General features: G+C 35.8%; 1 protein-coding gene across 2 annotated transcripts in view; it reads right to left on the bottom strand.

Moving 5' to 3' along the window:
- The window catches only part of CSMD1 (CUB and Sushi multiple domains 1), a 1,108,435-nt gene that overhangs the window by 198,181 nt on the left and 891,831 nt on the right, over window positions 1–18,423 (bottom strand). For both annotated transcript variants that reach the window (XM_033053649.1, XM_033053650.1), the window contains exon 24: window positions 1,494–1,685. In XM_033053649.1, the coding sequence (XP_032909540.1) occupies window positions 1,494–1,685 (192 nt within the window). The remainder of the gene's footprint in view (window positions 1–1,493; window positions 1,686–18,423) is intronic.

The raw sequence follows: 18,423 nt of genomic DNA, 5'->3' as shown, positions 1-18,423 counted from the left end.
CATGTTCAAGATTTTAACATCCAACATATAGAAGACAAATCATCATACAAAGAAAAGGAAATAGGTAGACGGTTGAATTTATTCACCTAACAGACTTGAAACCAACAAGTATTTTAGAGTTTATTCTAAGTCTTACTTTGTAGCGAACACAGGCACAAAAAAAATATTGCAGAAAATGACCTCAGAGAAATAACTTCGTTTAAATTACATGGGGAAATAGGCAAAGGTGGAACTAATTATGGGTCTTCTCTACAAAAGGGCAAACTTACAGGAAAAGGAAGCTAAGCAATTAAACTGAAGAACATGAGGACTTGAATGCATAAAAAGCCTGGAAAAGTCTTTAAATCAAAACTGGATAGTTGTTTTGACCTCTCATATACATAGAAGAAAACTTCCAGATAAAATTCTAGAATCAAGTGGGGAAAATTATCTCTAAGACAGCAGAAAAGCTGTCCACTGATGTTTTTCTGGCACTTACCTTCAGCTTAAGTGAATATTTGAAAGGAAGGGAGCTTGCTCTTTTGCAGACTGCAGGTTTGTGAATGTGTTCAGCAGGAAGCAGGTTCTGGAATGGAGACTGTAGCCCCCAAAATGGGAGAAAAGCAACGAGCAAAGATCCTGAGGGTGAGGTGAGTGCTGAAAGAAAGCAGTTGTCACCTGCCCGCAGCAGGCAGGAGAGGTGAAAACTAAGTATCAGAAGACACACAGAAGGAAAGACTCATGGGAACTTCATGTGAAAACTGAAGTCAGGAAGTCACTGGCAATTGTGGGACTGGAAAGAAAAACTAGAGGATGCAAACTGCCTAATAAAGGTACAGCTATATGGATAGGTAAAGGTACAGCTATGGATAACAGCTATATTGCTGTTCCGTTATTCTGCATGTTGGCTAGTAATTCTCTATTTAACGTTTTCATTGGTTGTAATGAAACCAAGTTTTAGGCACTTGAAGACATAGTGTTTTCAGAAAAGGTCTACCACAAGGCTTTGACAGATGGGGTATCTTGGCACAGCAACCAAGGGCTCCAGAGTGCACAGATAAAAACATCCAGCAACATGTGATGAAAATTAGAAATAAAGTTCACAGGAATGAGATGCTGAAATAATATCTGATGAAAATAAATGAGCAAAAAAAAAGCTCATAACCTTATTTGCTTTATGATGGGGCTTTCTTAGTTTATGAAGTGTTTAGACAATGCCACTGCCTGTGATAGTATTTCAGACTCAGTGACCCAGGGCTTAATCAGAACCAAAGCAGTAGTCTTCCATCAAAGGCTGCTCCATAGAAAAAAGTGTTTTCCACTAGTTTTATACCATTAATAGCAAGCCACCTATTTCAGAGAAGTCATACTTCCATGCCCACATTTTATCTTTTCTTGAAATTTAAAATAAGTGTGCACTATTATCATCTCATGAAGTATAGAAAGAGAATATTTGTTTTTTTTTTCTTGAAACACCAGACCAATCATACCAGAACAGTCACAATCTGTATTACCTATGCAAGTAGGCAAAGGTTTGTCCCAAACTCTTCGATCTCCACTTAAGCAGGTCATAATACTACTACCATGCATTGTGTAGCCAGGATTACAGCTGTATAAAATGACAGTGTCTATAAAATGTCCTTCATCTCGTATCTTGTAGCCATAATTTGGTATGCCAGGATCTTCACACTTTACTAGGTCAAAACCTGCAAAGACAAATGGGGAAAGAAGAAAAAAAGACACGGAGATATAAATACTAAATAAAATATAATGGCAATGAATCTGATTCTGATGCATATCATATTCTCATGATTCAATGACATTAGATGTATTCACAGTGACCAAAGATAAATGGTATATAATTTGGGCAAATCAGAAACTGATAGACTAGGAACTAATTATTAACTTGATATTTGCCTATGACATTTGCTTATTTAAGAACACATTTTATAGATATTATTCTAAAATAGATTGGTGAGAAATTAATTAATTTATACTACTTCTATGTTTCATTCTTTTTTATTCAGTGGGAAGGAATACTGATTGTGATTTTGGTATGAAATAGCAGCTTCACGTCCTCACCTAATCTCCATGACATCTAGAGATCACAGTGGTAACTCAGGAAGCAAAGGCTACTTTATCCATCCTAGTCTCAAGATAGGCTTCAGTTTCATCTCTCATAACATGCTGAATGGGATAAATACCTCCCTCTGTGATCCATGGAATGAGCAGATATCTGCTAAGCACCTACAACTCTTCTCACATTTTATGTAGTGTCTTCATACAGCATTGCTAAAATGTAAAGATGCACTCTATAGCTCTTCTTTTGCCTTCAGTTCCTGTTCTTAGAATAATATAAAGAGTAGTTCCAAATTCATCTTTCTTAATTCCAAATTCTTCTTCATTGTGGATTCTTCTTTATTACTGCCATGTCCTGTAACCAAATAAGTAATTCTGACTCTACAAATATTTTCCATTTCCCTGCCCATATTTTACTGAACAGCTTATTTAAGTGGTTCTGAATCAGGCTGTTGGTCTTCAGTTTTCTGTCTTCAGTGCATTGTCTATATAAGGTTGCTCAGAAAAGCTGTGGATACCATCCTCCCTGGAAATGTTCAATGCCATGATGGATGTAGCTTTGAAAAACCTGTTCTAGTAGAAGGTGTCCTTGCCCATGTGTAAGGCCCCAAGAAGTTTGATCTGTAAGACTTTTAAAAGTGTTTACAGTTGATCATGTACTCTGAGTTAGATGCATGAGAGAAATATTAACAAGATCCCCAAAAGGTCAAAATAACAAAGAAAAGCTTTTACTGGCACCTTTAGAAAATTAGAGAACTTCAGCAAAATGTTTCAAGCAGCATTCAATCAACACGAAACAAACATTTCTCAAAGCATTAACTTGGCCCATTCAACTTAGCAAACTCCAAGCCTGATTGATTTGTAGTTTCTCAAAGCTTTACTCAAAATCCTGAGATGATGTAATTAGGGGAGAAAGACAGAAAAGGTGTAGAAAAGAACAAACATAGCCATCACTCCTGGTTCCAGTGGTGTTCAGCTGATAGAAGTTGCAAGAGGAGGCAGGGCCTAATGTGCTTGCCTTGTGTCTTGCTTTCAGTGCTCTTCAGCTTTTCCTCGCCCTTCCCCAGGTGGGGTTTGCAGCCCTTTGGCCACACAGGAGCTGGGTTAGAGGCTCCAGAGGCAGGTGTGGAGCATTGCCTCCAGTGTGCCAGGGATTGGCAGCCACTGCAGGGCTGGGATACAGGTTGGGAGAAGAGTGGGGTGTAAGGGGCAGCTCATCACCTCATCAGAGCAAGACCTGAGCTGCCCCTTGTCATACACACACACACCACTGAATGTTTCAAGCCAGCAATCCTTTCAGTTTCTCACACCGTGGCGGGAGGGTTGGAACTAGATGATCTTTAAGGTCCCATCAAACCCAAACCATTCTACAATTCTGTGAAGTCCTTCACTAAATAGTAAATAACATATCTACAGACAACCTTTAATACCAACCTAGAGTTGGTATCATATTTTTCTTGTCACTTTTCTCCTGGTAGTGATATCAACCACAGCTGAAAAATCTGCAAGGAGTCTATGAAGCTTTTCTTCCTGTAGAGACATTAAAGATATCCATCAACTGGCACAGCTGAAAACACAAAATACCTTTGCTTTCTTTATTCATTAATTGGACACAAAGGTTGGGATTTACCTGTTATAACTCAGGATTCTGAAAATTAGAAGTCTAAGTTTGTACTAGTCTAGCCACATCAATTGTCAGTAGAAAATATAAATCTCTGGAAACCAATCTGCCCCTTATATAAACAGGTGTTCAGATCAGTCATCTCAATCAGCTCCTGTAGACATTTATTTTCTACCTTTATTTTTAACTGAGCCCATGCTCTTTCTTTATGCAGTAGGCCAGAACTGAATGTTGTTCTGTGACAGATACTGCATCTCTGTGCTAATATCTACAGAAACATCAGGCCTCAGGAAGAACTAGAATAGTCTGGCCACAGTAATGCACTCTTAAATTCAGTAATCCTGTAAATGAGCATGGATGCTTATAAGTCCCTTCCTGGGAATTCAGCTATCTGTCTACTATATTATGCCTGAGATTGTTTGGGAAAGGCCTAGACAGAAGGCAGCAAGATAGAGGCATGTTAACATTTTCTGTAACATTTTGTCTGTCTGAAGAATCACTTCCCCATACTCATGCCCTGACAATGCTTAGTTTACTAGCAGAGCTGTAGTCTCTATGTCAGATGGATTTATCTATAATCACACACAGTACAAGAGAATTACAGAAATGTATCATTATTCCCTTGCTAAAATATTGTTTCTATGTGAATATTTGCACATCCTTGTAATTGGGGGAGGATTAAAAAAAAAAGAAGAAACGCGCAGCAATGATTTTATAAATTATATAAATAATTTATATAAATTAATAATTTAAATAAATTATATAAATAGTCACATCTAAACAGTTTTCTATCTTTTATAGTTAAAAGTATCTTATGAAGTATGATAAATCTCATCCTTAGGAAGAAAAAGGTAGATTGGATGGACTGGACAATTCTAAAAAGGTCTATTTCTCTTCACACAAGCTAAAGAACCAAGGCAGTTTGGTCATTCAGATGAGCTGAACTTCAGAAGACATAGCTACATTTCATTATTTTAATCTCCTTGTTAAACATACAGAGACATTTATGTAAAACCGTGAAAATAGAAGTTGTCTGATAGCATTATATTTTAATGCTGATTTGACAGCATGAGCCAGTGTAACATTATTTCTTTCCTACTGCCCTTAGACATTTTCTCATTCTTTATTAGGAGCAACATTTGGTTATTAAATGCAGTGGCATGTGATTGATAGATGACACTCCCCTGATTAAAGAATATACTTGTGTCTCATGAAAAAAACTTTCCGTAACAGTGATATATAGTTAGAAAGATTCATTCTCCAATACCTTGTACCTCATGAAGAAGACAAGGTTGCCAGGGTGAAGTAGTATCTTTTATAAGACCAATAGAAAAATTTGGGTGAAATGAACTTTTGGATGAACCAGCCTTCCTAGTCTGCTCTACAGCCATCTTCACTAAAGGAGGTATCAAGACTGGGATAAAACTATTGTTCTGACTTGCTGTTATTTCATGTATTCCAGTTAGCATTCACTTTTGCACAAGGTGAAAACATACATGATAGATGTGAGGAGTTAAAGGGATCATGTCACAAGCTTTAAGAAGTTTGAGAGAAGCCCACCATAGCCTGCCTGAATGCTATCATAGCCTGTCTGCACTTTGTCTATTCTTGCTTGAAACAGGACTGAGGAACATAAAAGATTTTTTTTTAAATTATATTGCCTTATTAATAGTTCATATAATCATTTTAAGCCACTTATATATTTAAGTATCCACAAATATAAAGGTATTTCACCTTCTTTGCATTGTAGATTCCAACATGTTCTCCAGCTTTTATTATTTTTTTTCCTGTGAACATAGTTTTTCATCTATATGTCCCAAGGTGAATTACCTACTTCTTCAAGAGCCTCGCAATTTACTCACTGCTCTGCATTTTTGTAGCTGTAAACGTAAAGTACCTCTGAAAATTATAAATAGGAGAACACAACTGTGTTAAAAACACTCTGAGGACTCAGTGGCATGTACAAGAATTTCTCAGCTGTACATAAGTCAAAGAACATGAAGTCCCTTTCAGAAACATACAGATTTTTAAGATATTTTTTAAATCTTACTTTTAAGACTGCGGGAGCAAGAGGAGAGAGAAGATTTTTCTGCCAGTTCATTGTAAACCCAAATCAAATATTTGTTCGGGGTAAAGTGTTAGATAAGATGATTGTAGAGAACATAACAAGTCTCCGTGTTAAGTACCAGAATTTAATTTCCTATTTCACAAAAAATATATTAATAAAAAAGCAAATAAAAATATTTAACTGGAAGCAAAATATAAAATCGAAATTCAAATATCCATGAGACACTAAATCCTTCAGTATTTGCTGGTTTGTTTAGATTCAGGCATTTCTATCAAAAAGACTACCTTGATTTTAATTTCTAGGTACTGATAATTCATTAAGAGTTCATCAGTACTCTTAATATTTAGATTTGTTTGCGCAATATTATGCCTAGGGGGAAGAAATAGATACAAACATTCAGTGTGGTTCAGTGTGGCATAATAAAGAGTATTATTGCTTTTTGTATTCCAAGAATAATCCCTTTGAAAACATCCAATAAACTAATTGCTGGCATTTAAGCCAAATTTTTTAAAATGGCACTATGAATGCTCTAGAAAAAAAACTGTAAGAATGAAAGTACATAATTTCAAAGTACAAATGTTCACTGAATTTCTCCACCAGCAAAACAACCATCAGTAGGCCTATTAACAATGCACGTAGGTGCTGTTTGTGTGCTAACACAGCAGTATCTTACCCTGTGCTCTTCTTCCCCAATTTCTTCCCCTTTCTCTCATACACAAAACCCAGATCTTTTAATTCCCATTTTCCCTGATGCTCATGTAAATCTAGAGTAATTTATCATAAAGGATCATATTTTTGTGAAATATCATAGTATAAATGTTGTAACGGAACTTCAGTGTTAAAGTAGATGCTATGAACTTTTACAGTGGGGGAAATATGGTCATGAGTTCCACACAATCACAGTACTTGGGTTTACCTGGCATTGCAGAAAGCCAGCATCAGAGAAATTCTGCCAAGATTACTGCTGCTGAGAAAGATTATTGTATTGGCAAATTGCTGCCAATTATCTTATTCTTGAGTTTCATTATAGGATTTTCAGAACAATGAATGCATAAAAGCATGTTAAATTAAAACCAAACCAGCCAGAATGCATCTTGATGAGGCTGCAACCTCCTTGCACTATTCAATGTGATTTACTCTGTCACATTTGATGTAAATAATCAGGAATGTAGAAATACCAGTTGTCAGGGTAAAAATCATTGACATATCTGTAAATACATGTAGACTATTAATTACAACTTTTTTCAACTCAGTTTAATTATAGTGGGCACTGTGGTACTAACTGCATTAGTAAGCAGTACAGTATAATCAATCTGGGCAGCAAAGCAATGAAGCTGAGGAATAGATGTCCATACTATGCGCACTCGTGTTTATTTCCTTGTACTAGCTTTTCTGTCCATTAGTGGGTGGAATATGCTATGTACATCCATGAAGCACAACTCTCAGTTCAGTTTCAAGTACCTTCCAAAGCCTGTCATCAATACAAAGAAGAGAGTGTTCATTTTCTGAATCCAAAGGAAATTTTCAGGGATTCTGTTTTGCAGACTGTACTTATAAAAGAAGTTGACAATAGCAATAGCACCTTTTAGGTACTTCTTCCCTAATTTGAAACTCTAACCTTGAGTTAAACACTGAGAATTCTGTAAATGGACAAAAGAAAAAAGACTGAATTGTGAGCTACAGTACTCATCCAGATTTTACTTCCTACACAAAGGTATGTTGATGCATGTTACAGTATGACTGATTTAGTAGAGCATATAATCACACTGTTATTAGTGATCAAAATATAAGCCAAGAAATTAGGGTGTCAGGCTTTATTTCTTCCTTTTTTTTCCTTTCTTAGTAAGTCTTCTTCATTTTTTTGCAAAAATATACTACGTCAATCAAAACTGTACTTATGGAGATGAAAGATAACAGTTTTAAAAAAGAAGAAATACTTGCACTGACAATAAAATAAATGTAATATTATAGCCCTTAATACTGTGGTCCCACAGTGCAATTTTGTTCAACTCTTTTTGACATTTTAGCTTAATTTACAGTGATGTTGAATTCATTATTGTTTGTCAATGTCATGTTAACTTTATACCAAATCATATATAAAGCTGCCATAAAAGCACAAAATGCATTCATGCTTTCTTCTGTATGCACTCGTTAATTTTACAGGAATTTACTTATGTGTGTGTGCCCAGATTCAGATCACATTTGCACTGTTGGACATCCTGATGCTGCATCAATTCACTTTTAAGACCATGGAAACTTGGCTTCAGATACGATCCCAGAACACTGTAACTGCCAAATAAGAATTTCTTCTTGTAAATTCAAATGCATGAACATGTGCTGTAACTTCTGTAAACTCTGTTACTTTTTAATAAAAACTCTAAATAGAAAGCCTCCAGACAAAACTGCAAAGACATTTTAAAAGAAATGCCAGCTGGGTTATTTTCAAAACTTTAGATGCCTAATCTAAAGATGAGCCAGTCCTTAAAACACAAAAAACTATAAAAACATAAAAACTATTCTATAGGTGTAGATCAACAGTATCAATAATCTTGGCTTGGATTAATAAGTTTATACTCATATAATTTCCTGATAATATTACTGTTTGTTAAAGATGAGGCAATACTATATTACAACAAAAATACCAGCAGCCATGAAGGGTTTTGAATGCAAAAACGGTTTTGTAGCTTATATATTAAACACCAAAGGGATGTCAAATACTCCGTAATAATCCCTAATAATCATATTACTTTCTAGAATGTAAGTATAGACTGGATGGGTTCTGTACATGCCCGCTGTGAAAAGGCACTGTCTCTTCTGCTTGTCATAGAAGACAGAACACACAAACAATGTATAACCTATCTTCAGCTTCTGAAAGTGATGCGATAAAAGATTTCAGGATGACTTCAAAAGTAAAAGGATAAGTGCAAGTAAAAACCCTATTTCAGTACACACAAGGAAATACTAATGATTTTTTATAAAATAAAGGCACTATGAAAACATTGGAAACGCCAATCTCCTCTTCTAGAGTTCCCTAAATGTAATTTAAGCTCATGAATGTAGTCTACATGTTTAACATAGAATCTTTTTGAACTATTCAAGAGTAATTAAAAGTATGAAATGGTACTTGAGTTAATAGTCAGAGTATGTAATGGATTTCTAAATGCATGTAAATGTCAACAGATACTCATTCTGCAGTTGTTGCATTCTAAACATCCAAAACATAATCTATGTAATTAAATCTTTGCTATTCAAACTAAGAGGTCTTGGCATTTTCATTCTATCCTTAAACCATTTATGTGAAACTCTGTACTGAAACCTACAGCTATAGGAAAGAAAAAAACATGTACTGGCAAAATGGTCAATTACAAAATCTCTACCTAATTAGTATGATAGAAAAATCTATAGAAAGAAGTGTTTTTGGATAATGTGGCTATAGGGAGGTATCAGAAACTACTGCTTTGTATCCTTTGGAAATTGAGAAATAACACTTCTAATTTCTTAAAATGAAAATAATTATTTTCTGTAATTTTCTCATCTTATAAATATGTAACAAAAAGTTCTAAGGCCTTTCTCCACCCATTTCTTTATGTCCAAGTATCCTATTCAAAAATTTCCCTCTTTTTTTCAGCTACAATATCCCTATATAAAAATAAAAAATTAAAAAATTTACGAAGTTGGTTAAATATGGGTAGACGGAACACTGTTTTTTATGTTTTTATTGAAAGACAATGCATAAATAACAATACTTAAAAGAGATGGGTATGAAAATATATGTGTCTGCAGCAAGATGACTGCTCTGCATATATAGAAAGCATACAAATAAGCTTTGCAATCAACAAGCAAGTGAATAATTAATCACAATTTATACTCCATATAAGAAGCAGGGATTAAACTCCATATGAGTTTAAGAACTCTAACTTCAAGCATCTATGAAAAGATATCTTCAGTATCTCCATGTCTACACCCTCTTTTACAATCAGTGGGGATGACTGGTACAGCCACTACTTAAAAATACTCTGTAGGTGGCTTGTTAGAGGAGTCTGGTCTTATCCTTTTTCTGGGAGAGGAGAAAGAAAAGCAGAAGAAATAATGTGAACACACACTTCCCCCCGCCCTTGTGTTATATAGTTCAAAATACTTGATTTAACACATACCAAACACTTTAGTGTTTGCAAATTCATTAATTTCCTCACAGTCTTTTTAAAAATACTTATCCTTAGAGGAATAAAGTCACCATGAATGTAAAGGATGGATTAAAAATGGAAAAAAACATTGTACAAGCTTATAAAAAGCAGTATGGCACAGACAGGACTGAAAGTTAAAAGAACCCCTTAATTTCCAGTTGTGTTGATTCCTTCACACACTGACAGGGGAACCACACGCACACTTCACCTGCTTTCTTGCTAGTGGTATTGTGCTCAGAGCTACTGAAAATTAATTTCTCAATACACAGTGGTGAAGAACTATATAATAAGAAACATATAAATCTTGTCTATCTTTCATCATCCTGTTTCAAGCAACTCTTCCCATCTAGAAACTTTATGGAAGAAGAAAGAATAGAAATGAATAGGTTTATAGCATTCATCTTTAACTTTCTTTGCTCTGAATAGTCTTCTCTTTATGTACATCCCTAATCCTGCCTATATATCATGTATACATAGTTGTGGCAGGATTATTTTAATATGCATAAACTTTTGAAAGAATAATCTTAATTGTATTCTGAAGTAACTTTCTTAATGTTTTAAATAATTAGAAGCATTAGAAAAATAGTTTAGCTGACTGAAAAAAATGTTTCCTATTTATGGTTAATCTTTAGTTATAAAATATAACTAGGTTTGAGGGCACTAATCTTAATTTTTTGAAATGAAAACAGGTCCTTAATATAACAAAGGGAATGCAGAAAAAAATCACATGCTTCATCTAAACTGTTAAAATCTTTACAAAAGTAATTCTAGATTTTTCTTGAAATTTCATGTTTTTAGAAAAGGAAAATTCAGAAGAAATTTAAAATCAAACTTTGATCTCAGGGGCTCCCACAAGTTAATTGGAATATGCAACATTATATACTATATTATATATTATTATATGCTATATTTTATAAAGTATATATCTATTATATGTTCTGTAAGATTTTACTTTTGCATAAGAAAATTTCTAATAAGAAATTTGGAAAATGATAGTATATTCATAGTATATTCATTTGTATTTGTAAATTTTATATTTAGACTGTTATAGTTAATACTTTTAGATATACAGCAGCAAATCAATGGCACACCTAACAGATCTTAACTCCATCATCCTGGGTTTCTAGGTGCTGATCGTCTACCTGACTTAAGAAATGGCTTATCAGCCTCCCTTTCCCAACAGATAGGGTTAAGCCAATAATTCAAAAGAGAAATAATAATTTTTTCATTCAACATCAGGTCAATGTCGGCAAAAAGGCCGGGTAAAGAACAATAGCATATTGGCAGTTCTGTTCAAGTGTTCTAAGTTTTCAGGCAGGAATTCTTGCTCATGGGAAAATTCTACTAATTATAGCAGTGGGAATAAATTAACAATATCTCTAGTGTCTACTCATCTAAAACTTGGAAAAGAGGAAATGATTCACAGCAAATAAACAGGAGTCTTTTTGTGAAAAACAGAGGAAATGAGCAAACTTTTGGAACAAATCCCAGCTAAAACTCATTAAATCCAGCTGCACATGCATATAATGAAAATGTCTATAATGGCTTCATAGAAATAGATTCTTTTTAAAATATGACAGAAAAAACTTTAGCTTGAGGTGGCAAAGAAGGTAAAGAAGTTCTGTCCAAACCACTGTATTTACAAATTCACACTGCTGTTCCCACTAAAGTCTGAGTAATAATGCTACAAATATGATCATTTCTTTAATATTAAAGCAATATAATCTTTAGGCCATCACTCTTGAGATTATGAATTTAGGTGGAATCTACTTGCAAATTTCAATCACATTTTTCAGCTATGATGAATACATCAGCAGATGAGAAAAAATATGCTTAAGAAGCCTACCTGAGTTCACATCACTGAAAAATCTTACTTTCATATCCTAAAGACAGAATTTTAATATAAATGTAAAACACCATATGCATATGGACACCAACAGTGATCTCTGCTAGCCACTCTCTCACCTGCAAAACATAACTGAATTTTAAACTTTATAACGAGAGATTTTAAAAAGCAATCTTTTCTTCATAGTAGATGTGAATTACAACATTGGGAAAACCCAGTGGTTTTAAGAAGAGAATTTCTGAACCATACACAGAAAAGTTAGGAGACCTTGAACTGGTAATTTTCATAACCAAATCACAATAAGCTTTTAAGAAATTCCCTTTTCCACATGTTTGATAACACCTACATATCAAACCTTTTTTTTCTTAATTGAAAGTGAGAAATAGTTAACATCTTGCCTTTTTCTAACCCCATGCCCAGATGAATAAACTAGTGACTTAAAGATGATAATTTATGTAAATTTGGAAGTCAAATATTTTTATATTTAAATTTTCATTTTAAAAAACTATTCATTTTGTTGATGTATATTTGCAATACACACATTTTAATTCAAACAAAGTCATGATTTTCACTCCAAGTATTTTTTGAAGAACACAATTTAATAATCATGGACTATTCAGCCTGCACTACTAACACAGCATGCTACTACTTTTCTATTTCTTGTGTTGCTCCCTCTTTTCATTTTTGCACTCTTCTTTTTACCAATGCAGTCTCAGTTCTCTGCTCCGTATACTTGCTCTATTTCTCAGACAGCCTGTCTGGCAATCTTCCCCTCTTACATTTCTATCCTAGCCTTTTGTCCCAAAAAATCACCTTTCCCCATACCTTTTGGTGCATTTCTTGCCTTCTGTACTCCTCCTGAGAACTTCCTGGTTTAATATTGCAGCTTCATTTATTCCAAGCTTCTGACATAGTAACATGAGAAGTACCTATCTATTCCCTTCTTTCCCTCTTTTTCCCTCCTCTCTAGATCTGGCTTTTATATTTCTGGTATTATAACCAAACAGATTAATCCTCACTTTCTCAGACTACCCACAAGATACAGAATATTAATGGGTTTACCCCAGCTGGCAGGTAAGCCCCTACCAAGTTGCTCTCACACTTCCCCAAAATGGGATCTGAAGATAATCAGAAAGACAAAAGCAAGAAAATGAATCAGTCAAGATAAAGACAGTTTAACAAGTAAAAAAACCCAAAAAACAACACAAACAAAAACTCCAAACACTCCAAACTCAAACAAGTGACACAAACCCAATCACTTATCAACAGCAGACTGATACCTACCCTTAGCAACAGCTACAGCAACAGCTACATCAGAAACACTTCCCAGATTTTAATTGCTAAACATGACATGACATGACATGACATGACATGACATGACATGACATGACATGACATGACATGACATGACATGGTATGAAATATATTATCATTCAATTCAGGTCATCTGTGTCACCACCCACCTTCTTGCCCACCCTCAGCCTACCTGCTGGCATGTCAGAGCAAGAGATAAGGCTCTAACACTGTGAAGCACTGCTCAACATTAGCAGAAGGATCACAGGATCATGGAATCATTAATGTTGGAAAAGATCTCCAAGATCATAAGTTCAACCTCAGACCAAACGTCACCATTTCAACTAAACCATAACATTAATGCCAAGTCCAGCTGTTTCTTGAACACTTAAAGGGGTGATGACCCCATCACCTCTCTGCACAGCCCCTTCCAATTCTTGACCCTTTCAGAAATTATTTCTGAAAGAATTAACTCTGTGTTTTCTTAACTGAATAAAAGTAACTCCGTCACAGTAAAACCCAACACAGACAAACTGTTCACCTCCAGCCAAGTCTGTTGAGAAAAAGTATTTTGGGGTACTCATTCATAGGGTAGGATTTGATCATGTACAGTAAATTCACGAATACAAGCCGCACTGAGTATAAGCCGCAGCGCCGGGTGTTGGTAAACATTTCGTTTTTTGTCCATAAATAAGCCGCACCCGAGTATAAGCCGCTCTGTGTTCGCAGCGAGGACCCGCGTGCAACAAAGTTGCCAATTAGTAACAGAACGGCGGCAGGGCGGAGTTTACTGGCTTGGCTCGGGCCATGAGGGCTCGGGGCTGCCGACAGGGCTGGGTGGCCCTGCTCAGAGCTGCTGCTCGGTGGGGATGCTCGGGGCTGACCGCCGCCACCGCTGGGCTTGGTCACCCTGGCCCGGCACTGCCCCACGGCGGCAGGGGGGGCACAGAGCCCACGGCACCTGCGGCGGCCATGGGAGCTGGGGATGTAGCCTGCCTGCTCCTGCGGTGGCGGCACGCGGGGATGGGAGCCCCCCGAGCTGCAGGGCCAAGCGGAGAGAGCTGTCCCTGCCTCCCCCGAGCCGTGGGGCCAAGCGGAGAGAGCTGTCCCTACCTCCCCCGAGCCGTGGGGCCAAGTGGAGAGAGCTGTCCCTGCCTCCCCCGAGCCGCATGGCCAGCAGGAGGGAGCTGCCCCGCCTTCCTCACCTCCCGTGCTGCCTGCACAGAGCAGCTCCACCTGCCGCCCAAGAGAGTATCAATTTGTAACAACCGCGTAAATGCAGGGTTTTACTGGCAGGAGCTCGACTTTGCAGTTTTCACTGACTTGGTTTGCACTCCCAGGGTTGAAAATGTCAGAAAATTATTTGCATATTGGCCGCACCTGAATATTAGCCGCTTTCACGGTATGAGAGCAAAATTTTGGTCAAAACAGTGCGGCTTGTATTCGTGAAATTACTGTACATCTCTATAGCTAAAGATCTGTACCTCAAAAAATCTGGTAAGATTTTTCTGAGATGGGAAAAATGCAAAACATCACCATGCCAACATTTCCAACTACAAAGCATGCGTTAATATAATTTTTCAAACAGAAGGTTAATACAATGCTTATATTCACCTAATAAAATGGCATTCATTGTTTCTGTCTTACAGGTAAAAAATTATTTAGCACCTACTCTCTTTACCAGAGTAGCAGCTTTATAGACATCTTTAAATTAAAAGTGAAAAATTCAATTATAAAAACTGCTAAAAGACCAATTATTTTTTGTTCATACAAAGTTTTGAGAATTTAGGGGAAAGGGGAAACTCTGTAAATGTTGAGTATTTGGGAAGCAGAAGGCAATTTAATTTTCTGGAGGAGGAAGAAGGGAAGAGACTATGATGTCATCATGTTATTAATCAGGATATTGTAATTCTTACACACAAGGGAAATGAATGTTTCTAACAACCTTTTATTTTGATGCTCATTAACTTTTGTTTCCCAAATTTGCAGCTTTGACTTTCTTTTAGGAGAGTTTTTTCTATGCATGCAGTATTCATTTGGGGTTACATTCCTTTGGGGTAAGTCACATGATGGTACTGCTCTCAATAGGATCTGTGACTATGTCATACATGTATCAGTTAAGATGTGCTCATTTAATAATATTTGTCTTTGGTGTCGTACATTTTTACTGAAGTGTGTGAAGGTGCTAATTGGAACAGATCTTATAAACAGACTAGTTATGGAAAGGAAATTAGAAGAGCTTCTATTCATTACTGGATTGTTCTGCTAAACTGACATTATACACCCTGAGGCAAAGCTACTATATTCCTAAATTTGAGACTGATTGTGTGCTAGAAAAATTATATGAGTCTGCAGTTTCAGAACATTGTTGTCACTGAAAGTCTAACCTTTTCAATTACTGTAGAATAGGAAATGAATGAAATTAAATTCATTATTCCCTTAAATAAACTATTATAAATGGTTTCAACAATTTATATAAATTTAGATCATGGTAATTCAGATTCACCTTCCATACACTAACTTTCAATATGCCTTGAAAGCAGTAGGGTTAAAGAATTATTATAACATAGAACTTAAACTGAAAATTAGAACTAAATCTTTAGCAGTAACAATACCATGAATGCTAAATCAGTGCATCATGTCTGAGAAATGTATTTTAAAATTTCTTTACTTAAATGGAAAAGTATATCTTCAGACCAATGAAGAGATTGTAAAACTACTAACTATGCAAAATATAAAGGATGATAAATGCAAATGAAAATGTCAAACCTCATTTAAAAATAATTCTATCCATGCACAATTAGAAATCTAAGTTCTCTGGCGTGGAGCACAGCTCAGGGGCCTGAACTCTTTGGAAAGAAGTTATAGCCATGGAGGGTTCTGCTTTCAGAGAAAGAAACGTTCATCATGGATTCAAAATTTGGGGATGTTACCGTGAAATTATGATTTGTGCCTATACAACTTTCATTTTCAAAAAGAAAAACTCTTAGTGTGATTTTCTCCAGTGCTTATTTCCATTTTAGCACAGAAGTGCAGGAGAATATCTAATTTTACATCACAAGGAAATGAAGGATATTAAAAAATCCCAAAAAACTGTTGAGGAAATAACATGGAATCTAATTTTTAATCTATAGCAGCAAATCAGGGACAGGTCAGTAACAGGCCTTCAGAAATCTAAAATCTAGCTACAGAGTATACCACAAATTCCTGAATAATGTTCAGACTTTATAAAGTCTATAACTAGTTCTTCATGTCTCTGAAACACAGAGGAGTGTGATGAGAGGCTGAACATCACACTGAGTGAGCCAGTGCAGCCAGGCGTGTTCATGCAGATAGTATCTGTCAATATTTCTGGATGGACCCTTCCACTGACTTATTACAATATATTCTAAGGTTTAACTTGCAGATAAGTGAAGTTTTTGCTTCTATTATTTACTGCACAGGTCTGGGGAACCATGAAAGTGCCATAGAGAGCTAGATAATTGCTCCTAAAAAAGAAGATATCTAGGTAAGGTCCAACAGCAACTTTGTGCTGTTTCCCACAAACAACTGATGATGCTAAGCAAATGGTAAAAACACTCAGGTCTCAAGAGTTCAAGGAGAAATTCTGCACAGTGGTAAAGTTCCTTGCACATCATGAATATAGACATCCACCACCAGGCATTATGAAAAGAAATGAGTTTTGAGATTTCTAGACGGTACTGTGAAGGGAAAGAGTGTTCTCCTCTCAAATGTTTGGGAATTTTACTGAGAAAATTGTGCAAGTACAGTAAAGTGTCAAGTGATCTGTGATCTGTACAAGATCATACAGATCACAGAGTAGCAGAATTAGGCAGTACTCAGAGGGTCACAAAACATTTGTATATGACATGTATGAGAAAGTGTACAGGTAGTTTTTTCTGTTTTTCCAAAAGCTAAGAATGTGAGACTATGTTCAAGGCAGGAGGATTAAACAGGAGAAGGGAAGCACTTGTGACTCTCTGACTTGAGTCAGAGTAAGTTCAGTGCATGATGAGTGAAAATAAACACTGTTAAATATCCCCTTGTGTCAAGACTGTGATAGGGGAGTGTTAGGGCAGGGCTAGGCATGGCAGGGAGACTGCCTGATTGTTATTCAGAAGCTGTACAGTATTACTCCTTATTTAAAGTTGCAGTCTGTTACCAGTCAGCTGTGTTTTGCCTTTTCTGCCTGTGTGGCATCAAAACGATTTTGGTTTTATCTGAATGTCAATTTAACGTTAAATGTCATTGACATGACAGCAGAAAGCACTGGCATCTGTATACCAGAATGGTCAAATGCTGTAACTGAGCTGTGAACAGGAACAGCTGTGGGAATCCCTGTCTCTAATCTCCTCCCCACAAAAATTAGAGGTGTCTCAGGGAGAGAAGTTCTAATCAGATGGACGGGGAAAAAAGATCCTCTGAATTAGAAAACTGTAATTATGAAAGAATTACAGACATTTCCTAAAATTAAAAAAAAAAAAAAAAAAGTCACGTGTCAGTTCTGATGTCTTTGACTCATAGGGAATTGAAGTCATCCAGCTTATGTTGTCATTTCCTCAGCACTGAGATATAAATGTTCACAGTCATTCCCTCCGACACCAGTATAGAGATACCGGAGGTGGACACTTTACCTTATTCCTCCTAACGCACTATAAGGAAATGGCTTTATATAAACTTGTTTTACACAAAGACGACAAACTACCTCCTTTCTTCTTCATTTTTCTTCTCCTCTGGTAGAGGCATGTTCAGTTATTGCTCAAATTACTATAATATTGACTCTTACTCCATATATACTTACTCTGCCAATTTCAGGCTAAAATATTCTCCATTTTTCTGAAGTTGTTACCTTAAATAAAATCATGCAATTTTAATTTTCACTCAAAATATTTCTTAGTTTCTCTAAACAGTTAACTTGAGAAAGAGTACAGATATTTTCATGGTCTTTTCTATTAAAAAAATACTCCTACCTATCAGGATAAATCTATTTTCTTGAAAGTATCTTGTAGTTATATACCAAAGAATAAGATAGCTGTAATTTCCAGCTTCCATTCAGTATTACCTGAAACAATTTCCTCTATAGAAGATTTCATGAGAAATTTCATCAGATTTCATTTAGAACTTGAATCCTTTGTAGATTTCCTTTCAATATTTGCTTTTATTCTGATATCTACAGTTTATACAAACATCTTGGATTCTGATTTTATAAAATTTGGTTTTACTTTGTCAGTAATGAGATGCTGAAAAGAGAGACGCATGTTTCTTTATCCACATTTCTGTCCTCATGGATCATTAACGTTTTCTTCTATTGTATTTTTTAATTTAACATAATCTTCAGAATTCACATTATCAA

The sequence above is a fragment of the Catharus ustulatus genome, chromosome 3 (assembly GCF_009819885.2).
Source record: "Catharus ustulatus isolate bCatUst1 chromosome 3, bCatUst1.pri.v2, whole genome shotgun sequence".
In the NCBI taxonomy this organism is placed as follows: domain Eukaryota; kingdom Metazoa; phylum Chordata; class Aves; order Passeriformes; family Turdidae; genus Catharus; species Catharus ustulatus.
This window is presented reverse-complemented; position numbering and strand designations above follow the sequence as displayed.